At 38.1% G+C, this 23603-nt stretch overlaps 1 protein-coding gene across 1 annotated transcript in view; it reads right to left on the reverse strand.

The window, feature by feature from the left end:
* The window catches only part of MICU1 (mitochondrial calcium uptake 1), a 134228-nt gene that overhangs the window by 15839 nt on the left and 94786 nt on the right, over positions 1-23603 (reverse strand). The window contains exons 9-10 of the mRNA XM_088144382.1: positions 16456-16593; positions 10228-10336 (exon numbers count right to left, since the gene is read on the reverse strand). Coding sequence (XP_088000508.1) covers positions 10228-10336; positions 16456-16593 — 247 coding nt within the window. The remainder of the gene's footprint in view (positions 1-10227; positions 10337-16455; positions 16594-23603) is intronic.

The raw sequence follows: 23603 nt of genomic DNA on the forward strand, positions 1-23603 counted from the left end.
TGATTCCAAATAGGTTAGCTGTTAATTAATTGTAAAAGCCATCCTGCCAAGGGCAGTTAGTAAAGTATGCTTTGAGAACCCAGTGACCCAATCTGTGAAATATCTGTATGTTTCAACATTCTACAAAATCGGCATATTCAGATTTCTCATTTGCTGTTGAGCCGGTAGAAATCAGTTTAGGGGTGAAACTTTCTTTTGGGGAGAGGGAGAATGGTCAAAATGAACAAGGTAGATCAAAAGGAACTGATATCTGAGCTATATTACAGGAAAAGGCTTAAAGCAATTGGTTTAGCACACTAAGGCCAGGAAACTGTAAGAAGTTCTGCTTTTCTCCCACATTTGTACATTTTAATATCAAAAGAGAGTTCACTACCATTGATTTATATGTAAAAAGGACATGTTTGGCAAATACGGGAATGTCTTTATCTTTATGGCACATGATGCTAATACTGAGATTAGCAATCACAAAGCTGGCTTCCTAAAAGTAAAATACAGGCAACCGGGGAAGAAGGTATGAGCCCTGTGTACTGTTTGGATAGGATTTTAAAAATCTCCCTTCCTCTACTGCAGTCCCAGTTAAAAACAAATTGTAGTATCCTCTGATGCACCACTTAGAAGACACATCTTCCCACTTTTCCTTAGCTTTAGCAAAGTTATCTTAATTGTAAATAAGTAGGTGTCCAGCAAAGAGTGCAGAGGCTTTAAATTGCTTTGCTGTAGCAAGCTCTATTTGTGCCAAGTTCTAAGCACCCACACCATTATTCAGGTTGGGTAATTTGTTAGAACAAGGTGACTCTCAATTAATATGCATGTAAAAATGAAGATGGTCAGCAGGTTAAGAGTCTCATTACATTCAATTATTTAGCACAGTGTTTTTCAACCTCAGCAACTTTAAGATGTGTGGACTTTAACTCCCAGAATTCCCCAGCCAGCATGCTGGCTGGGGAATTCTGGGAGTTCAAGTCCAGACATTTTGAAAGTTGCCAAGTTTGAAAACCACTGCTCTAGCACATACTTTAAGAGCATATTTGCTGCAAGTGGAACCCAGTCCACAGCAAAAGACACAGTAAATTCAACTCACTGCATTGGTTATTTTCATGCAGAATATCACCCACAGAGCTGCGATTTACTAGAAACAGCAGGTGGGTGAGAGGCCATGGTAGAATAAAGGGATAAGGAGAAAGATTTACTTTCTTCATTCCATGGTTACGATTGAGATTAAGAGCCCACTCGTTTGCATGCTTTAGGAAGGTATGCAACATATAATTTGACCCTCAAATTTCAAGCTAGGAAAGGGAGTAGGCTTCAAAATCATCTCAAATGTGAGAAATTGGTATTTCATACTGAGAGCAGAAGCTTGGTTCACGCACAATAATAACAGTGAAATTACCAGGTAAACATAACTTGCGGCCGAGCACTGAATTGAAGTGACCCTAAAAATATTGACATAATTAAACTTAGTAGCTTAATTGTTTTTTGTTTTGTTTAACTGATTTACAAGATAACTAAGAGGAGCTCATTCAGAAAAGCTTGAAAATGTTGTCACTAAAAATCACTAAAATCACTAAAAATAGTCTTATCCAGGACTCTGTTTTTTTGGGACACATCCCAAAAGTTATGAAACAGCCAAAATGTGAGCAAAAAATTGAACCCAGAAGGACAAAATCTAACATATTATCAGCAAAAACTGCAAGTGGTTTTAGGAACTCATACATTCCTTTAGGATGGTTAAAATTAGACAAAAAGAGAAGAACACTTCTGAAAATGAAACTTCTGTACACAACAAATAATTCCATAATCTTTAATATGAACAAGGGAAAATTGTACATTCAGAGTTTAGGACTATGGGAGGTCAGAACCTGAAACAAAGATTAAGCAGAAACCAAGCTTTGGCCAAGGGACTGGAGAACTAAAGAAATGCATCCCAAATAAGAAAAAGTATCTTATTTGGCCAAAAGCAAATCATCTAAAAGCTCTCAGCAATTCAGGGACATATTGCTTCTTCCCTCTTGTACATGTCTCCACAAATAGTAGCACAAAACAAAATAAAATTTCTGTTTAAGGTATTGCTTCAAAATGCAATTAATCTTGGCAGTTCAACACCGTTTTTTTTTTTAAAAAAGGGAGGAGAAGTAGGAACACATCAGAGAAACCATATTCAGAAACATCCTGATCATGCAATAAGTTCACTGTTAGGAATGATATATAATAATCCTAACTCTAATGATTATCTCAGTTTCTAAAATAGTAATTGAGCACAAGCAATTTAGACATCATCCTTGGGAGCAGCATGGTGGGAGAGTTCAGTAGCTATAACGATTATGAAAGTAATGCCAGTGGGAACATGAACTCCATGGTAGGAAGGCTGAAAAGGAAGTGGTGAAGCTGAGAGTAATCTACAACAGGGATAATGGATGATTGGCTCTATGAGCATGGTGAAAGCCATGCTCACCTAGGTGAAGGAACTCCAAACCTGGAAGAAGGCAATGGCAAACCACTTCTGTATTGTTGCCAGTAAAACTATATGGATGCAGGTGTAACAGTTAAATTAGTTTGGGTTCCAGTTGATGAGATTCCCCAGGTCAGAAAGCCTTCTTCAAATTACTGGGGAGGAGCACAGAACTTTCATAAGTACATCTGGAGGTGATGATATGGCCAGACCAAAGACACAAGGTCATATAGTCACTGATGATGCCAATGCTAAGAGAAGTTCCTCACTTTAAGAGGACGCATATAATCGGAACATGGAATGTAACAAGTACGAAGCAAGGAAAATGTGAAATTGTCAGAACAGAACTGAAGCATACTAAATTGAATGCCTTACAAGTAAGTAAATGGGGTGGGGGCGGGGACTGGATCAATTGAACTGAGATGATTACAGGAGCACATATGAAGGAACGGTGTGGCAATTACATTCAAAAAGGAAATTATATGCTTGACTATAACATAATAAATGATAGACTCATATCTATTAAGAAACAAAACAAAGCTAAAACATACTATTTACAAATAACATAAAATTGAAAAGGGCAGCAGCATGGAAAAACGTGTGTTGCTGGGCTGCTGTGTTGGCTCCACCCCCCTGAACTGATCCACAGTCAGCTCCTGGCCACCTCTTTGCTGTTATAATTGACCTCTTTCACCTCATTCTACCAGTAATATAGTTAATTTGATTTCCGTATTGCACTGGTTGTTGAAAAATGTGTTAACAATGAAGAAATCATTGGACTGACAGAAATCAATAAGTCTTCTGCTTCATCTTGGTTTCCTAGGTCACATAATCCAATTACATTTTCCTCCTTACTATTTCCAACTTTGGCATTCCAGTCTCCAACCACAAGCAGCACATTTTGCTTGCATATTCTGCTGATTTTATATTAAACATGACCATAAGATTCATCAACCTCTTTTTCTTCTGCATCAATGACTGGAGCAAAATCATATTAAGGGGCTGTCTGCAAAGTTTAATTGGTATTATTCACTCATTTATTGCTTTGTATCCAAGTACTGTCTTTGCTATCTCTCTCCTGTGCATGTAAGCAGTGCTGTTTCTTCTTTGTTTTTCATATCCTGAGTAGTGAACAGTACGATCTTCGGGCTGAAAGTGTACAATTCCAGTCCATTTCAATCATTTGTGGGACTTTCTTGAGCAGGATGGTGTGGAGTGACTCATGCCTTCATCACCACACACCAACATTTTCCCCCTGCATTTTAGATGGAGTTGCCCTTAAAAATGACTCATAAGTAGCTACCTAACATGAGGTAAAAGGAATGAGAGCCTAGAAATGCACTTTACCAGTGGTGGCCCCCACGCTGTGAAACATCTTGCCTCCGAAGGACATGAAGCTCCCACCTTGCTTGCCTTTCAGAAGACCATGAAGATGATATTGTTTCAAAAGGTTTTAGTGAGGATGGTGGACCTGGGCTGCTTTTATAATGTATTACTTTGGAATTGTTATGCGGTTTTAATTTTGTTACTTTTGAGTTAAATGAAGTGGGGCAGTAGAGAAATGTTTGTATAGATATCAGTAAATAAATACATAGTGAGACTAGATCAGAGTAGCTAAACCCAATAAATAGAGTAATTGCTTGGCAATTATGGATCTCAGTTGAAAGCTACATGCTGAATGTGTAATATGTGCACTGAATTTTTCAACATAATCATACATATAGGGTTGTAGCATAGCACAATTTTGTTTTCATTGCAAGACTTCATCAGCAGGGGCTGAAGCAGCATCAGCAGCAAATGTGAAACGCAACCTAGGATGGTTCTCATCAATGAGAATATGCTGCTGCCAAGAATGATTTAAATAATCATTGCTTTCAACTCTTCTGACAGCTGCTAAACTAAATTTCATGAGCCAGGCAGGCCCTGTGCTTCTGATGATAATTGTCTTCCTTGTCCTAAGGCTTAACATTTCACAATCTCTCTAAGTTATCTAGTTCATGCTAATTCTCTGTGTCTAATGGCAACATATGATTCCTGGGGAGCACTGTAGGAGCTTCTACAAGTACCGAGTAAAAGGGCTTTGAAGGTTCCACTTAAATCCAACAGGATACATCTCAGAGATGGGGCATGTAATTTTGCACATCAAAGATCCTATATAGATGTCCAACATCTACAGTTAAGCATCTAGGGTAAGCAGAACTGAGGAAAGACTTCAGGATGAGATCTTGGAGAGCTGCTACTAGAAGGAGCCAACGTAGCTTGATCTAATATAAGATTTCTTAAATATTTTCTCAGCGATTTCCAGAGACTGTTCTGCACGCTGAGATTTTGCTGAATAGTCCTCGCAGCTGAAACCATTCTTCAACTGCAGTGAAGGAGGCTATATTTTAACACAACAGAATCAGATCACAGAAGATCTGGGATGTAATGAAACAACACAGCAGCCCGTCTGCTTCATTAAAAATACAAAGCATACTATTTATGCAGGTGGAGACCTGGCCAGACTCTTGCCTCTCCTCAGTGCAAGCATCCTAAAATTTGATTCCTATGCAGGTCATTAGAGTCCACTGAAATAAATTCTTAGCACTTTCCCCTAAAATAGTTTTGGACATGATGCAGCCCTTGCGGGACCATGAAATAATTCATGCCTTTACTGTTTCATGGCTGTCTAGATCTCAGCCAGAACAGATTTCCCCTCATCTCAGGGAAATGGGCAAATTCCTTATCTGTAGTCCGGGGGGGCCGGGGGATATATTAAACAAATCCAGTTCAGACAAGATAAACAGGAAACAGAGGATATTCGGTTTTCTATCACATGCACAGCTGTTCATTTTGTACAATTTCTTTGCTCAGAAACCAGTGTTCATGTCATTGATCTAACAACTATGCATTAACAAATACTAAGCCTTGTTTATGGAATAGTTACTAGTAATTAAAATGCAATTTTTTTTTAAATGACCAATCCAGCTTGTTTGATGTGAACCTTTAAGTAAAATAGGGCATTTCTGACATAGATACTTAATGCAATAAAAATAGAAATAGTTTGCAAGGCATAATGGAGACTACTTTTTAAAAAACTCTTTATATAAAAACAACCTGCAAATGATTCTTCAGTTCATGCATACACCTGGATATCTTTGTTTTCTCATGGAAAACTGCTTTTATGGAATCCCAGAATGCTACATGCAAACCCCAAGCTGTTCGGGGGGTTGGGGGAGGAGAACAAATTTAATATAAGAAGTGGGAAAAATAGTTTCTGTGGACTTCAAGTGAGGAGAATAAATCCCATAGGCATGGAAAGCATTTTCTTTTAGTGCTTTTGGCAGAGAAGTGAATGAATGGTGGAGTCTATAGAGCCTTTTGGAAGTTCTGGCAACGGGACCGTGTCTCTGAGGGCTCATCCAACAACTGCTTTTGATGGCACAAAACTATGTCAGAATAGTTTGCTCTGTCCTAACAGCCAATTTCTATTCTGCCTCAATAACAAGGAGAACAAGTTCTGCCGCCCTTATAGTTTTAATGTGGGACAGGTAACGGGTAGCAATTGGTGGCTGCGTTTCTCCTCCCACCAGTGTTCCCATTCCCAATTGTCAGGTGGGGAATACAACCATCACTTTCCTTAATGTGACGGTGAGGTAGAGCTGGGTGAATCAGAGATCTGGCACCCTTCCTCCACCAGCAGCTATTAAATAGTGAAGTTGAGAGTTAACAGTGATATTGAAAAGGAAGTAAATATCGTAGGTCACCTTTCAAGTTTCCCAAGTGATAAATTCTGGTGCAGAGATGCTCTGGGATGATGGGTTATCATTTAGGCTATTCTGAAATGCATATATTGTTATTTGGGGAAGCAGTAGAACTGCAGTTCAGAATGATAGGTCTGCGGTATGGGACAAAACAAGATCGCCCAAGAAGAATGGCAGTTGAGTTCCTTCTCACATCACCATGTATCCGGCACCCTTTTTGACAGGGTAGCAAAAAATATCTCCAAAAATCAGTGTTTACCATTACTTCTGCCCATTACACCCAACCAGAATGGAGGTAGACAGCAAACTTCATGGTGATCTTGTAGTAATATTGCTGCTGTGAGACAGAAACAGCGACCACCCCATTCCTGAGTTATGGTCCAGAGAGTTGTGCTGGCAGCAAGTAAGAACAGCCAGGGTTTCTGAGCAGGGATATCTGCACTCACAGGAATGGAAGTGATACCCAAGTTGGAGTTCAGGCAGCAAGTGACCAGTGAGTTTGTGAAGCAGGCAAGAAGGAGACTCTAATGATTTAAAGCAGTAAGAGCATACCTTACTGCTCTTATAAGGGCAAAAACAGTGAGCACCCTTATTGCTAGAATCCGAGTCTTCCCCAGTGAAATCAACTTTTGGCACAGCAGCTAGTGCATTCTTATTTCGGTTTTACAGATGAAGGAAAAGTCTAGCCCTCTCTCTAGAATACGTCTTTGAAAGAGGCGTAGCAGTGAACAGGGGTTAATAAGAAGCCTGTGCAAACTCTGATTTATGCTCTGAAAAGCATCAACCAGACATTTCATGGGCACATGACGGTGGAAGCCAATTATCCTGTCATTCCAGCAGCACAAGCAAATAGGGCCAGGGAGGGTGGTGTCCAATGACTGAGGGGAGGGGTGTGTGCTTGGAGCAGCTGAAAGCAGCTAACAGAAGCTGGGCTGTTGACCATGATATCATCACCATAGTCACCTCTGAAGTGTCAAAAATTATGTGTATTGCAAGGTTTGTATAGGGAGAAGATGGAAAACTCCACTTTAACATCAGGCCAAATAAATATGAAGTTAGATGGCCTCTGCTCTGGACCGGGAATGAGATGAAGGCAGCAATATCAGCAGGGGTCCTTAAAGAACAGTTAACAAAGGATGTCTGACCCACAGTTAGAGAAATATGTAGATAAGCCCTTATAAAAAATCAGATATGTTTCCCCTTCTAACTCATAATATTATTAATTATAATCAGAAGTGTGAAACCGAACCAAACCTGATCACACATGTTTAAAATTGTGTTTCTTAACTTCTTAGAAGGTCCCTTCTTAGAATGCTCAAAATTCACTGTCCAAAAGAATCAGTTGTCTTCCATTATTCCTTCCATGATATATTAACAACATGGAACATTCACACAGAACTGGGACAGCATAAAAAACAATAATGGCATCAGCATGAATTATGTAAATGATATTTATATTATTTAAAATGTGCCTGCTTTATAATTCAGTGAAATATCCTTTCACTGTCTGAAAATCTGTAGCAACTTTGGGAAAATTGTAGCATATTCTATAACAGAGAAAAACAAGGCTGTGCATTGAAATTAAATGAATGTGCTTCATACAATCTAACGATCACACAATTGCACTCATTTCACATGCTAGCAAGGTTATGCTCAAAATCCTACAAGCTAGGCTTCAGCAGTACGTGAACCGAGAACTACTGGATGTACAAGCTGAGTTTCGAAGAGGCAGAGGAACTAGAGATCAAATTTGCTGGATCATGGAGAAAGCACGAGAATTCCAGAAAAACATCTACTTCTGCTTCATTGACTATGCAAAAGCCTTAGATTGTGTGGATCACAACAAACTGTGGCAAATTCTTAAAGAGATGGGGGTACCAGACCATCTTACCTGTCTTCTGAGAAATCTGTATGCAGGCCAAGAAGGAACAGTTAGAACTGGTCATGGAACAACCGATTGGTTCAAAATAGGGAAAGGAGTACGACAAGGCTGTATACTGTCACCCTGCTTATTTAACCTATATGCAGAGTACATCATGAGAAATGCCAGGCTGGAAGAATCACAAGCCGGAATTAAGATTGCAGGGAGAAACATCAACAACCTCAGATATGCAGATGATACCACCCTAATGGCAGAAAGTGAAGAAGAACTAAAGGGCCTCTTGATGAGGGTGAAAGAGGAGAGTGCAAAAGCTGGCTTGAAACTCAATGTTAAAAAAACTAAGATCATGGCATCTGGACCCATCAATTCCTGGCAAATAGAAGGAGTAGAAATGGAAGCAGTAACAGACTTCATTTATTTGGGCTCCAAGATCACCACAGACGGAGACTGCAGCCATGAAATTAAGAGACACTTGCTCCTTGGGAGGAAAGCTATGGCAAACCTAGATAGCATATTGAAAAGCAGAGATGTCACCTTGCCAACAAAGATCCTCACAGTCAAAGCTATGGTTTTTCCAGTAGTAATGTATGGCTGTGAGAGCTGGACCATAAACAAGGCTGAGCGCCGAAGAATTGATGCCTTTGAACTGTGGTACTGGAGAAGACTCTTAAGAGTCCCCTGGACTGCTAGGAGGTCAAACCAGTCAATCTTAAAGGAAATCAACCCTGACTGCTTATTGGAAGGATTGATAATGAAGCTCAAGCTCAGATACTTTGGTCACCTTTGGTCACGAAGAGAGGACTCTTTGGAAAAGACTCTGATGCTGGGAAAGATTGAAGGCAAAAGGAGAAGAGGACGGCAGAGGATGAGATGGTTAGATAGCATCACTGAAGCAATGAGCATGAAACTGAGCAAACTCAGGGAGGCAGTGAAGGACAAGAAGGCCTGGCGCGATATGGTTCATGGGGTCATGAAGAGTCGGACATGACTTAACAACTGAATAACAACAAGCTTCATACAATATCACAAATGCATGAAGTTCATTGCAAACATTGTGCGCATTTGGTATGCCAGTATAGGATGCTGACTGGAAAAGAACACAAAATTAGGACAGACAATAGGCAGTGTGGTTAAGGGGTTGGACTGGGATTGGGAAGACCCAGGTTCAAGTCCACCTTCACCCATGGAAGCTCATAGTGTCTCTGTGCCAACCACCATCCTATCTCATAGGGTTGATGTTGTAGGGGAAAAAGGAGGATGGAGAGTTATGAATACTGCCTTGAGCTAGTGTACAAAAGATGGGATATAAATCTAATAAATAAATAAATATTCAATACCAAGTGCTGTGATGAAAGTATACATCCTTTTCAAATGCAGTCCACCTTAACTTAACTTAAAGAGCACCAGGGAATGAATACTTTAGGGAGTGTTCACAAAATAACCAAGAACTGAATGCAATTGCAGTGATCCTGTTTGCCAATTTGAGCAGAGATGCTGAAGATGGGGGTAGAACCAAGACAGTGACAAGTATCAAAACATTAGAAATTAAATTAAGAGGATTCTTCCTAAAGCATTTTTCTTAACCTGGATTATGGTTAAGAAACCACTGCTCTGGAGTATTCATCACCAGCCAATTAATATGCTTGAGTCACTTTCTAGATTGCATTATTTTAAACTTACACTGGCTAAAACCAAACAATTAAGAGTACAATAAAAAGAGCCTGTCTGTCTGTCTGTCTGTCCGTCCGTCCGTCCGTCCATCCATCCATTTTCTAAGCTAAGTTTATAATGTTATCCCATATATACAAAATTCCCTGGATACAGAAAACTAGCACATTAGCAATATAAGTTGTCTATGAATGCCCAGATATGTTGTTTCTGTAGACAGAGAGTTTTAATGTTCATTTATATTATTTATTGTGAACAATCACTACCTGGGAATGGTCAGAATCAGATGGATATGTGGTCATAGATTGTAAATGTCCTATTGCTGAACTGTTTTATAATAAAGCTAAGAATGATTTCAGAAGGTTTTTTTTAAGACTCTAAATATCACAAAACATGTACTTTCTAAAATATCTGATAAAGTTATTTAAAAGAAAGCTTTTTTATTTTCTCTTGAAAAAAAAATTAGGTGGAAAAATGTTCATTACCTTTATCAAGAGATGCTCCAGCCATGTGATAGAAACTTAAAGCTGTATCAACATCATTTATGTTTTTCAGGAAAGTAAAAAAGTTCTCCACTTCCTCAAATGTTAGTCCCTGCAGCAAAGATGAAAAAATATATATTTAAAGGAAGAAGACAAGTAGAAAACAAGGATGCTGCAATGTCTAAATTCACACAGACCATTTTATACTTGCGATCCATTTGTGACTTAGCCACCTTCTCCTAGTATATGAATCCCACCTATTTCTCTCAGGTAATCACCATCATCACCCTAATGATCATAATCAGCTTCACTTTAGCTTGAATGTCAGCTAATTTTTCCAATTCACCAGGTCAATATGAATGCCCTCTTGTTTTTAGCAGTAGAGGCAGAGAGACATATAGAAATTGAAGAACTTGGTTATTCCTCTAGAAAACTGATTTTTTTTGTTTCAACTTATTGTATGTCAAAGCATTTACAGATTGAACTATGAACTAGTATGTTTCTTACCCGCTGTTCCTTATTTCTAAAATATGGCTGGATGCTAATTAGTTATACTTTCTGTCTATTTATATTTATTATTTTTCTACTAGGAATAGAAGAGAAATTTATTCTATTATATTCTGTTTGGTAAACATTTTTACATCAACTAATGGAATTTGCATTTTTTAAGCCTGCATGAACCAGAATGCACTTACTATACTAGAATCCACATTATACTACTGAAACATCATTTGACAGAAGTGCTTATTCTAGGAAGAAAATCTACAAAAATATGCATTTTTTTAATGTAAAGGATGCCTGCCACCTGCCCTAGGAAAAGAATATTGGCCAAAATATGTCCTTTTAAAATAAGACTACCTGAAAATGAAAATGACAAATTGCAAATAGGCAGAAAGTAATGTAAAGCAAATGTATAAGAAGTATACAGAAGTATACAAACAGAAGTAACATTAAATGACTTATTTGATTGTGCTGGATAGAATAGAAAACCAATTTCCCAATTTGTAACCAAAGTCTATTTGCCCTATATAAGTGCCATATTACAGCATGTTGCTTGCAAGATTAATGTATGTAAAAATGGAATAGTTAGGCATAACACAAAACACATTTGGTACACATATTTTTCTGGAGCAGTTGAATGGTAAGAAATACTGTTGTTTTTTTTCAAGGAGAAAAAAAATCCAGGCAAAGGTAGGAATGACTAAGTCTGAATGTGAGCAAGTAGTTTCTGTAATAGATGACTTATCTCATTTAATTAGTTTCAGTGTAGCTCTCAAGAAAAGGTTGTAAAATGTTTGCTGTGTGATATGAACACAAACTGCTACTCTTGAATCCCCTCTACAGACAGATATTCAAATCCATTTAAATAAACACTGCTGTGCTCCAAACAATTACTGACAAAGCAACCTTCCAGTACAAAACTACATGCACTGAATGACTTGTATTCAGTCTCGGATATTATGCGATGTATAAGTTTTCTTGTCAACATGCAAATGTTGAATTCTCTTTCTGTGATGGAATGGTTTAGTGAAGGCCGCGCTCGGGGAGATAAGGATTTCCTTAGCCCCCAGCAGGAGCGTGGGAAGGTTAAGAAGATGAGACTGGCACCACCCTAAGGAATTCACGGTGTTTTGGCTTGCTGGCTTGGGAAGTTTAGATTCAGTCTGGGGAGATTCTGTCTTGGAGGTGGAAGCTAATAAACGCAATAGAACTGTATGTGTACTGCCTCGTGGAGTTCTTTGGGCTGAACCTGACATCAATCTCTCCAAGGAAATGCTTATCTCCCCAAGCGCGGCCTTCATCAAACCATTCCATCACACGTTCCCTCACATGGTGAAAAGTCACCAAGCATGTCAACTGTGCAATGCCAATTAGAAAAAGTTTCTCAACGTCTTTCTTTCCTTCTAGGCGTGATGGAGCTCGACTCTTAACCAGTGTGCAGGGGCCGAGGCCACGCTGCTTTGCTTTTTTCACACGTGGATTCCATTTCTCTTTTTTTATACATACATTTTATTAAAAGTTTTAAAAAGGTTCCATTTCTCCTGCCATCTCCCAGTCAGTGTTCCAACTGACAAACAGAGCAATCAGCTAATTAAGATATTCATTATTTAAATAATTATTTTAAATTATTTAAATTATAATTATTTTATTTGTATGGTGGTTAATGAAGACCCAGGAGGGAGATGACTCTGGGTATATTTGAATCAGTGCCCTGGAGCCCTTGACTCACAGGGAGGATGCAGGATAAAAGCTGTGCTTGAATGAAATAAGTGGAAACAGTGCGCAGTGTTTTCAAAGAGTACATAGTAAACTGTAGGGCAGGGATTTTAACAGAGAACTACAAGACAGGAACAAAAGCACGAAGCTTTCTGCCCAACCTTGATTCCAAAGAAAATCAGATTTTCTTGACAACAATTCATTTTAGGGGGAAAAAGCCCACAGGTGCTGTAATTTGCACGAAAAATGGGATTCCTCATATTAATTTGAAAAACCAAAGCAACCTTACATGTAGTTAAGGCGGAATCTGGTTTGGCCCTATATTATTTAAACAATTAGGAGAGAGGTTTGTGGGGTTGGCTCACGTCCTTTGCCAGTTACTGAACAGCCAAACTTACGATTGTAGCACTAATATCGCAACATGCAGGGCAGCAGGAAAAAAGGCAAAAAAACCAAACCAAACCAAAAATCAGAACTGAAAGAAGTTCTGTCCTTTGTGCTTTGTAATCAAAACATGTGAATACGGTATTAAGGTATCACTTAAGGAGAAATACGTTATACAGAGGGGGGAGATTTCTGATTTTAAAAATAAACAAGCAGAGAAAATAGAACAATTTCAATAACTTTTAGGGTATCCGGATTAACTGGTGTCAAAGAATTTAGAGATGATCTTAGGGCAGGTGTGAAACAGCTATTAAGGGGGAAGAAAAGAACATGCCATTAAGAAGGAACTTGGAGAAGCCATTCACTTCTCCAAGTTCCTTCTTAATGGCATGTTCCTTTCCTCCCCCTTAATGGCTGTTTCATACCTGCCCCAAGATTATTCCCCCAATATGTGAAGGAAATGTGAGAAAGAAGCTCAAGATAATTGCACCTTGATTTTGTTTAGTATAAGATGAGACAGAGAAACTTGGATTGGCTTTCAAAATTGATGTCAGCCCTTCAAGCTGGGCCAGTGCAAGAAAAAGACACCTCAGGGATTCCAGGAATGCTATTTCATTGTTGAATCTTGAACAACTGTCCAATAACTCATTTCTTCCTTTTCCTTTAACAGTTCTTCCGTACCTTCCTCAAGGCCATCTCTAAACTCCTTTACAACCAGAAACAGAAATTTAACAGCAAGGATGACTTCCAGGTATTAGCTGATAATGAATGAGTCCACACTACCTTCACAGCTAAAGCACACAGAGCTTGTCAATGCTAACAATGACTTACACGTGTTGCTCAAGAGAAGACCATCTTTCTTACAAGCTATTAATAAAACACAGTTCCAGGAAACTACTAGGAATCAAAGGAACACTTTTATTGACATTATGAAGCTAAATGGACCTTCTGAAGAACTGATTTTTTTAAGCATTCAAGTTGGCTAGCTCTGGTTTAAAAGAGGCAATTTTTGCCCTGAATATTTCATTGCAAAACTACTCAGGCTAAGGGATATTGGAAAGGAGATATTGCAGGCATACTCAGTGTCTACTAGCTTGATCCGATAATCTGTAAACTGCTTGATAACTGTCCAGTAAATGCAGCTTGTGCTGGCAGTCATTTTGATAACTGGACCTATGGGCCAAGATATTTTAAATAAAACTTGGTTAAATCTGAAGGAATCTGATTTCTGCCCTTTCCTGTTGTACATGTAGCTTTGGCATGGTTGCTTGTCAAATATATACTGTACCTTTAGACCTTTTCTTGCAAATATATACCTCAGAGCACACTGTGATTAGATAACATGCAGGTTAACCTGTAGTGTTAACCTACAGGAAAGAGTTGCCTTAGGTGATTTTCAAACAGAGCTCCAGGCTCCTTCAGTGAGATTTTCAAAAGATGATGGTCACATTTCTCTGAAAGATGCTGTCTAACAGTCTCTTCTTATAGGAGAAATTTATACAAATTCAGTTTGCTTTCATTGGTGATAAGGGTCAATATAAACTGAGTGGGTGTCCTACAAGGTATTACAGAATCTTCTGCAATATGCAGAGATTCCTTGGCAGAAACTCAGGGTACCATCCACAGGCAAGTCAATGTCGAAAAGACACTTTGAAGCAAAAATTGTTGAAACAAGCATCTTGGACTAATTCTGAACCTTTATTTTAATACTCAGATCACAATCCTATTCTTCCTGGGAATAAGTCCCCCTGAACACAGTGTGACTTACTTTTGAATAAACATGCATAGAGCTACACTATTTATGGATTCAGCTTCTGCCATACTTAATACCTTCTCTCCCTCACCTCTTTTTTCTAAAATTGCAGATCAATTCCCAACTCACTCCCATGGCTACTGAAGAATAAATGTTCTCAGGGCAGAAAACAAAAACAGACATTTAGAATACCAAACTAAATATAAAACTAAAATCAATAAATCTACCAACAGGAGCTCATTAGTATAGCAAAGCAAAAAGCAGTAGAAAGAATGTAAAATGTATGTAAAATAAATAGGTCTTCAGTTGTTGTATACAAAAACAAAATAAAACTGTTTTCTCCAAGAAGTATTCCATTTAATATCTAACCACAATCTGCTTTCCTTTAATTTAAATATTCAATGTCCTGCATCTGGTAAAGAACAGGTTCTGATTTCTTCTGTGTGGCACCCTTTTAGGTATTTTGGTTTTCTCCTATCAAGGCTAAACATATCCAGCTCCTTCTATCTCTCTTCATAAGACTCAGTTTCTGTTCTTCTGACCATCCTTGCTTCTCTTTTCTGAACCAGATTCAGTTCTTCTGAATTGGAAGTGTGGAAAATGTTTTGAATTCAAAACTTTTCAAGCTTGAAATGGGATATTTCAATTATTCTGGAAGTGTTTTTCTCTTGAAACAGCTTAATTCAAAGAGATGTTTTAAGCTTGAAACTGGGCTGATTTGAGGTTGAAACATTCACAGTGGTTAAAAGCATCTGTTTTGAATTCAAAACAGCTGTTTGGAACTTGACCTTACTATGCTGCACTTTTCTTAAAAAATGCCCAGAACTGGACAGAATTGCCAAGGTGGTATCTGATCAAAGCAGAATAAAATGGAACAATGACTTCCCATGAATTGGAAGCAATGCTTCTGTAGATATAATCTAAAATTCCACTTGCCTTTTTTAAGGCTACATGACACCCCTGATTCAATGAGTTTGCAATCAACTACTACTCCAAGACCTTTTTCACGGGTACTGTTACTAAGCCAGGTAGCCTCCATCTGTTCTTTTGATTTCTGTTCCCTAAGTGAAGAACTTTTCATTTATCAGTCAAAATCATTTTGAATTTTATTTCTGTCTTTCATCATATTAACTATCCCATCCAGTTTATGTTATCTGCAAACTTGATCAGTATTTCCTTTGCTCCTTTATCCAAATCATTAATAAAAATATTGAAAGAGTTTAAGGTTCAGTTGTGAACCTTGAGATACTTCACTCTCAATATGTCCCTCTAGTTTGATGAATAACAATTTATGAGCATACTTTAAGTATGGCTTGATGCCAGCTATGTATCCATGTAATTGTTATTCTGTCTAGCTAACCTGTAAGTGGCTTGCTTATCAAACTATTTTGAAGTAATTTGTCAAATGCTTTGCTAAAATCAAAACAAAAGATGTCTTTTTAATTCAAGCGTGTTTATTCAAGGTGTGTGTGTGTCTTTTGGCATGTATTCATTCCTGCAGTGCCTCTAATCTCTTTTCCTCTTAACATTATGAATCCAGTTTCCCTAATATTTTTCCTAGCATAAGTTCATCTAAATAGCAAATTTCTTGGCCACAATAGACAATTAATTCAAGGCCACCGAAGTAAATTATACATCTTCCCCTGGTTAAACTGGTAGTCAAGGCACTCGGGTGAGCATATTGCTACAAGTGTGAGTTTCTAACCTTTAATTTCTTTGGACTTTTCTGGGTCAAAGTTTCTTCTAGCATTGTATACCCAAATGACAGTAATCTATAGAACTAAGCTTCCCATGACTGTCATTCATAAAACAGACAATTTTTTAAAATAAACTTTCCCAGTTCACTTTCCACCACACTGCCCCAAAAGGTTACTAACCTCTCCATCCTGGAAATGCTTCTTGAGTTGCTTCAGCATCAAAGTCAATTTTTTGGACTGTACTCCACTATAAGCCAGCAGCATGCTGCCAAACTGACGTTCTGTGATTCGGCCATTTACAGGGTCATGCCTTTCAAACTGGAAGACAAAAGGGAAAGAGAGAAATAACCAAGAACCTCTACATGGATTCACCTGCTCATATCGATACTGTTTATTCAAAAGTTCTCTTCCATGTGAAATCAAAGCAACAGAACAGAAATAGATAGAAGCAGATAAAAGCATCAGGAAAGAATTCCAACCATATTAAACACCATGGTCAACACTCCTATACTTTTAATTACAACATTAGTATACATTTAATATACAATATAGGTATAAAGTTGATATTAATGCATCAGGAATGTAATTATTATGTTGTATATTTAATGGAAGCCATAAAAGAACCACCAAGGTGAGCATTAATATTTCTTCTGAGCTATGAATCCTCTCATCTTAAGATTCTTAGAAGAATACTGCAAGATAAAATTTTGTTAGAGACATACTATATGTTACAGTAAAAAATACTAATGTTATCAGTTAAAACACAAACACTGGGAATATATTTGTAGTAAATACTTTAACTGTCTTGGGATTCTTATTCCATGTCATGTCTTGCAGATAACCACTCTAAAAATGAAGAAAAAGGAAAGGAAATCTCTTTGGATCTCAACAGATGGCAGTCTTTAAATCTTACATTTTGGGGCAAGATTAATACTCCTAAAATGAATGCTTTTCCTCGAATACTGTATATTTTACATGGAATTCCTATACATGCATCCACAAAATTTTTACAGAAATGTATTACATTGTTTCATAATATTTTGTGGGGATGTTTTTCTTAATACATACAATTTACCTTCATTAACCTTTCAATACACTAGTTCAAAAGATGAGATGGCTCTTCAAGATTGTCATTATTTCTTTCTCCCATCTTTTAGAGACAGAAAAACTTTGGAGCAATGAAAAAAAAGTTCCTCCAATCTTTTAAGTATTTTAAATGAAAAGGGGAAAAAAGTAAAACCTAGTTATAAATGCTTTTGTTTTTTAATAACATCCAGATCAGTTCAATTTAACCTTGGTTGGTCTTCAATTAATCAGTGTTTCTCAATGGTATTCACACAGACTTCCTCCTTTCAAGGAACAAAAACTGCCAATAAAGATACATGATACAGAAATAAACAGGCTGATGTTAGTGTGATAACCTGCTCTTCAGATTTTTGCCTTCACACTGTCAAAACCTCTCTGGAATAGTGTTATGGCACTTAAACAAGCCTGCAAGTTAATCCAAACTTATTCAACTGGCTGCAATTTGTCACTCAATCTGACAGCATTCAAGGTTTCTTAAACTTCAGAGATCCATCAAACACTCAACAATCAACACATGCCAAGGTCAACAAAATTGGGGGGGGGGGGAAGATTGCAGAAGCATGCTATGTAACTGAAGCCTTATGTCTCAGTGAGGGTTTTTAAAATTTTTTTTAAAAAGAGTGTTCTCTATATTTAACAGAGAAAGCCAGTTTGATGTAGTGGTTAAAGGCACCAAGTTACAAACCAGGAGGCTGTAAGTTCTAGTTCTGCCTTGTACATAGTCAGCTGGGTGACTTTGGATCACTCTTTCTCAGACTTAGAAGAAGGCAATGGCAAACCACTTCTGAGAAATGTTGCCAGGAGTCAACACTGACTCAAAGGCATGATAATGAAAGAACAAACATTCAACAGAAGAAGGCTTGAACCTGGGGTTCTTGGAGATGGCAGGACTCTCAGCAAGTTCTCTCTCCCAGATTTTTCTTGATGGTCAAAGTCAAGGCAAGACAAAGCAAGTCACAGACATACCATGTCCTGAGTCATGGAGGGTTTTAAAGGTGACAAGCAGCACCTTGAAATGTATCCAGAAGCTAACTGGCAGCTGGTGCAGCTCCTGTGGGAGTGGGGTTACATGGGCAACCTCAGTGTGCCCATAATTACTGGGTTGCTTTATGTTGCATCCACTGAATATTTGGATGGTCTTGATTGTCTCTGTCTCTGTCTCTCTCCCCCCCCATCAGTCATATTTGTACGGCCACCCATCTCACAAGAGAGTGACTCTGGGCAGCATACAGCACTTAAATAAATAAGAAAAGCAATAAATCTGTATGAAAACAGTCATTATTAAAAACTATGAAAACTATAAAAAAGCACATGAAACAAGAGAGGATGAACGTTGTCAATAACGTACAAATACACCCAACCCATCCTCCCTTTTTAAAATTGCTTCCTTTATTGGTTAAAATTAACTGGCTTTCACCCTAATTACAGATCACCTTTTCATACTAACAATTTTATTAAAAGGGATAAGCTTTCAAAATTTAATAAAATTTGTTCTTCAGAAAAATCGCCGTCAGGCTTCTCCTAATTTTGGCTACCATACAGCTGTTCTCCTATAACGTTTGGAACTTCCTTGTCTTCCAGCATCCAACTAGTGAACTACCATCCCAGTACCACAAATATGGCTAAAACTGAGTAATTGTGAGCACAAAACTAATCATTGTCCTTTGCTCTTATTGGCTGGGTGGCAGGATTGCCTGCCATCCAATGCAAGACCTAGCCCTTACCTATGTCTCATTTTGTGAAAGAAAGCATCACTTTCTTTCACAAAATGAGACATAGGTAAGGGCTAGGTCTTTATTTGACTTTATTTATTTATTTATTTATTTATTTATTTATTTATTTATTTATTTATTTATTTGACTATAAAGATAGGTTTAGAATAACCCTGGAAACTTAACTGGTGTCAAAGGTTTTGAAAGAGGTGGGAAACAGTACAGACAAAACACTAAGAATGATGGATTCTGTGTGGATATATAAGCATCAGCATTTAGGGAACAGCTTCTGTCTGCTCCAATTATTATAAAATAGCAAAATCAGGGAAAGCTCTTCACAGTTTGAAGCAGAACTACACTCTAAAACAAAATAGTTCTGCTCCAATAGTTCCCATTTCACATGAGAACTACAGAATTTCCAGCAGCCCGAATGCTACGTATGAGACGAAATCCAACACTGCATTCTGACACTGTCATTTAATTTACTTTATATTCCAAAGCATCAATAAAATGGCAAGAGGAGGCCAAAAAGGGGCGTGGGGGAAGAAACATCGTAAACAAAGCAAAGTGTTGCTGGGAGAGGCACTGAGCTGCCAGTTGTGCTTCATGAATCTCAAAAACAGCTAAGACTTCTGGAGTCAAGCAGGGCAAAGATGTTCTGGTGACACTAAGAAACCACTGGTTTCCACAGTACTTTTCCTAATGTGCTTTGGTGGTAAAAGGGAGACTCCCAAACTAACTTCTCAGAAAAACACTCTTTTCTTCCCTCCATATTTCAAGCTGTGCACCAAAAGTTAAACTATACTTTTCAGATAAAGTATTTTAGAAGTATTCATCATCATACCAAATTATTCTTTTAAAAGAGAAGTGATAAGAATACTATAGGGGTAATTTTACTGTATGATGATAAAACATTTGTAGCTGTCCTCCTGGGAAAAATGATTCCCTGAATGGAGTATGATGTCAACCTGTTCTCTATTGTACAACCTTCGTCTTCTGGAAATCTTACCGAATGGGGTCAATTCCCTGATACTTGTCTTTCCTTGGACAGTTTCATCTTGCAACAGAGCCAAGAGCTGCATCATTTCCAGAGTGTCCATAAACAATGTAGCCACAGAGCCTCCTACACTTTCCATTTAACCTACAGAAAGGCTGCAGAAGCCTTGAAATTAACAAAGAATGCTGAGTTCAGTCAAAGAACATTGAGTTCAATCACTTTCTTTTGAGCCCAGGATGAGTCTGATGGACAGCACCCATGAAGAGTCATGCAAACGGAGTGGCATCTGCAGGAATGAGAGGGGGTGCAAGGGGGGGGGGCAGGATAACAAAAGTAGTATCATGCTCTCACAGTGCAATTCTCTTTTCTATGTGCAGTGCAACATTCCATGTACAGAGCATGGGCAGAACTTTGGTGCAAAACTGGTTTCTCACTAAAGGGGCAGGTTGCAGACCCCACCAGTCAAGGAATTTCGATTGGTGGGGTCTAGGCAGAGAGCCTTTTCTGCTGCAGCGCCCGCCCTATGGAACATCCTGCCTCCGGAGGTGCGGTGTGCCCCCTCCCTCATGGCCTTCAGGAAAGGGATCAAATCCTGGCTCTGCCAGAAGGCCTGGGGGCCAGAGGGCCCTCCCCCCCAGCATCTTACAGGTTTTTTAGGGCTAAAATCATAGGAGGTTTTTAGGGCATTTTTAATATATGTTTTTTAATTATTTATAGTTTGTATCCATGTCTGGAGAGACCTGTGTTTTTTCTTCTTTTTTATTATTGTGAGCTGCCCAGAGTCACCCGTTGGGGGAGATGGGCGGCATACAAGTCTGAAAATAAATAAAATAAAATAAAATAAAATAAAATAAAATAAAATAAAATAAAAAATAAAATAATAAATAAATAAAGCAGCAAGCTCCTACAGATACCTACAAGCAAAGATATTCCCATCTCTGCTGTCCAAGTCTCTTTAATTGAAGGTTCCATAATATTGTAGGTTCTTAAATTTAACAACACATGGGTTTTACCACTGAACAATAACTTTTTCACATTCTTTTGTTAACTTACAGGCCTACTCCATTGCGACAGTTTCAAATTTCTGGCAATCTAAACTATTCTTGTTCTTTCAAAAACTAAACCACATCCATCTGAAACATACTGTCAAATCAAGCAAGAACCCCCAAGCAGTTTCTGAGAAACCAAGCAGATTTTCTAGAATTGTTTAATCAAGAAGAACCAGGACACTTATAAAGCTACATCTCCAACCTTCAATCTTGACAACCAGTCCAAAAAGACACTATGATTTATAAGGTCAAGAGCAGCTAGGAGATACAAAAGTATAGATAGGATTGCACTTCCTATCAAAAGGGATCCCCAAGATGACCGAAATATTCTCTTTTGCAAACTCAACTTATACTAATCAGAAGAAAACTCTAGGCATGCATCTCTCTCTCTGCGTGTATTTAGACAAAATTTAAAAAATTATGCAAGGGTTACACAGGACATTTTTGAAATAATAGTTTTGTCTAGGTAAGACTTCACTGGAATTAGCAATTGAAAGCACCACTGGTAACCTCAAAACTTAAATTAAAAGGAGGGGAGAATGAAGAAGTACCCTAATATGAAAAACATACCATCTGTTATGCAAAAGAAGCAAGTGAATGTTCTTTCAGCTAATAGTCAAACACAGAGAAAGTTATCAGTATAGAGGCCAAGATAAAATACAGTAAGATAAGTAAGCAGGGCTAGGAAAATCCACCCTACCATTAAAAGATAAAATCCATTACAGAAATGAAATGCTGCAAGCTTATCACCAATTCTCAGCATGATGACTTTTCTTTAAGATTACCAATGCAAACTGTACAGATCAGTTCAAAAACTACAATATTATTTTAAAATGCAATGTCAAGAACACAGAAAAAAGTGCGGTCCCATTCAGTTTTGACTCCTGGCCCCAAGAATGGCAGTTTGTAGCCTTGCTGCTAACAGGTAGGAACTTGAACGGAATGCAGCCTTTGGAAGAAAAACAAAGCACGTTAGAAGCCCAGTGAGAAGTGATGAGAAAAGGCCAGGAGTGGGCTGAATGGTAGCAGAGATGGTGAAACTTCATGACCTACTTAGGGTTTGGGTGAGGGCTGGTTTTGAGAAGGGAGAAGCAAATGACAATCTCTAGGTCATCTCTACCCACTCTGCACCTTCCTCCTGATTTGAAAGGCTATTAAAAATAATAATGGGCAGTAACTGAGTTGACACTATGTTTCCCGCTGACAGCAAGATCTTCATGGATGCCAGGTGTTCGGGAACTGTTTCTAGAAGTAGTCTAGCATTTTTCCATTTCTGCTTACAAGCCTCTTTTGCAGATCCATCAAAAGGGAAAATATTTCTCAAACTAGAAAGATGTAAGAAAAAAACAAATACTTTGGGGACCTGAATTCATGGGCTTAGATTTTATTAGCAACTGTCCCATAAATATGGGCATGCTATGAGAAGATCCCATGCTCTCTGTCAGAATGACATAGATACTGTTGATGAAAAGTCCCTCAACTAGTCTTGGCTGCCAATCAAGAGATCAGACAAGCTTGTGGAGGAAGTTATGGCTGTGGCAACTGTCACTTTAAAAATCAATGGAAAGTCCACCAATCCATATGACTCTTTCCTCCTGTGAAAAGCAGCTGTTGCACTGTGACAAAAAAGTGAGTTTGCTATCAGATGAATATATGGAGGAAGTTGATGTCTCCAAATTAGAAGAGAAAAACAAAATACAGGAAGCGTTTAACAAAGGTAATAACTGAGAACAAAAACTCTAGATTGAATGGAAATAATTATTCTCTGCTAATGGATATGTCTCCCTCCATTATAAGTTGCCTATACCATGCCATACCTGCAAGCCAGTCTGGTTAAGGGGCTGGACTAGAACATGGGTGACCAAGAGTTCTAGTCCTCCCTTGGACGTAGAAAGTGGCTTGGTAACTTTGGACTAGTCACTCTTTCTCAGCCCAATCTACTTCACAAGGGAAAATGTTGTTGTGGGGGAAAGGCCATCCCATCTAAGTTCACCACTACGTTACCTTTTCACATTATACAAATCAAGTTATTTGTTAACTCAAACTCAAAAAATAATAAATTTGTATATTTATTTCAACTCAGGCAATTTTCTTGCTTTATATTTTGTTTCAGTTATAAACAAGCACTTCAGTTACAAACACTTCAGTTACAAAAACTCACATGTCTTATACGACAGTTTTCTAACCCATTCATAGAATGGTTTTTATTTGATATAAAGGTGCATTCATGGACAGTATTCAATATGTAACTTGAGATACACTGTGGTTTTCACTGTAATAGTCCATCTTACCTGTCAGTAGGTATAAGCTACAGACAACATTTCCTGATCAAGTCTTAATTCACTATGCTAGATAAATTTACATTGTACAGTATTTTGATCCCAGAAATCTAGGAATACATAAAACTGGAATTGTTTCTATCTCCAAAATCATCACTAATTTGAATGAATTAATGTTTCCATGAACATTAGTTGTCATGTACAG

Source organism: Python bivittatus, unplaced genomic scaffold (assembly GCF_059951505.1).
Source record: "Python bivittatus isolate LINGU-HERP-01145 unplaced genomic scaffold, Pbiv_v1 ctg000400_np1212, whole genome shotgun sequence".
NCBI classification, from domain to species: domain Eukaryota; kingdom Metazoa; phylum Chordata; class Lepidosauria; order Squamata; family Pythonidae; genus Python; species Python bivittatus.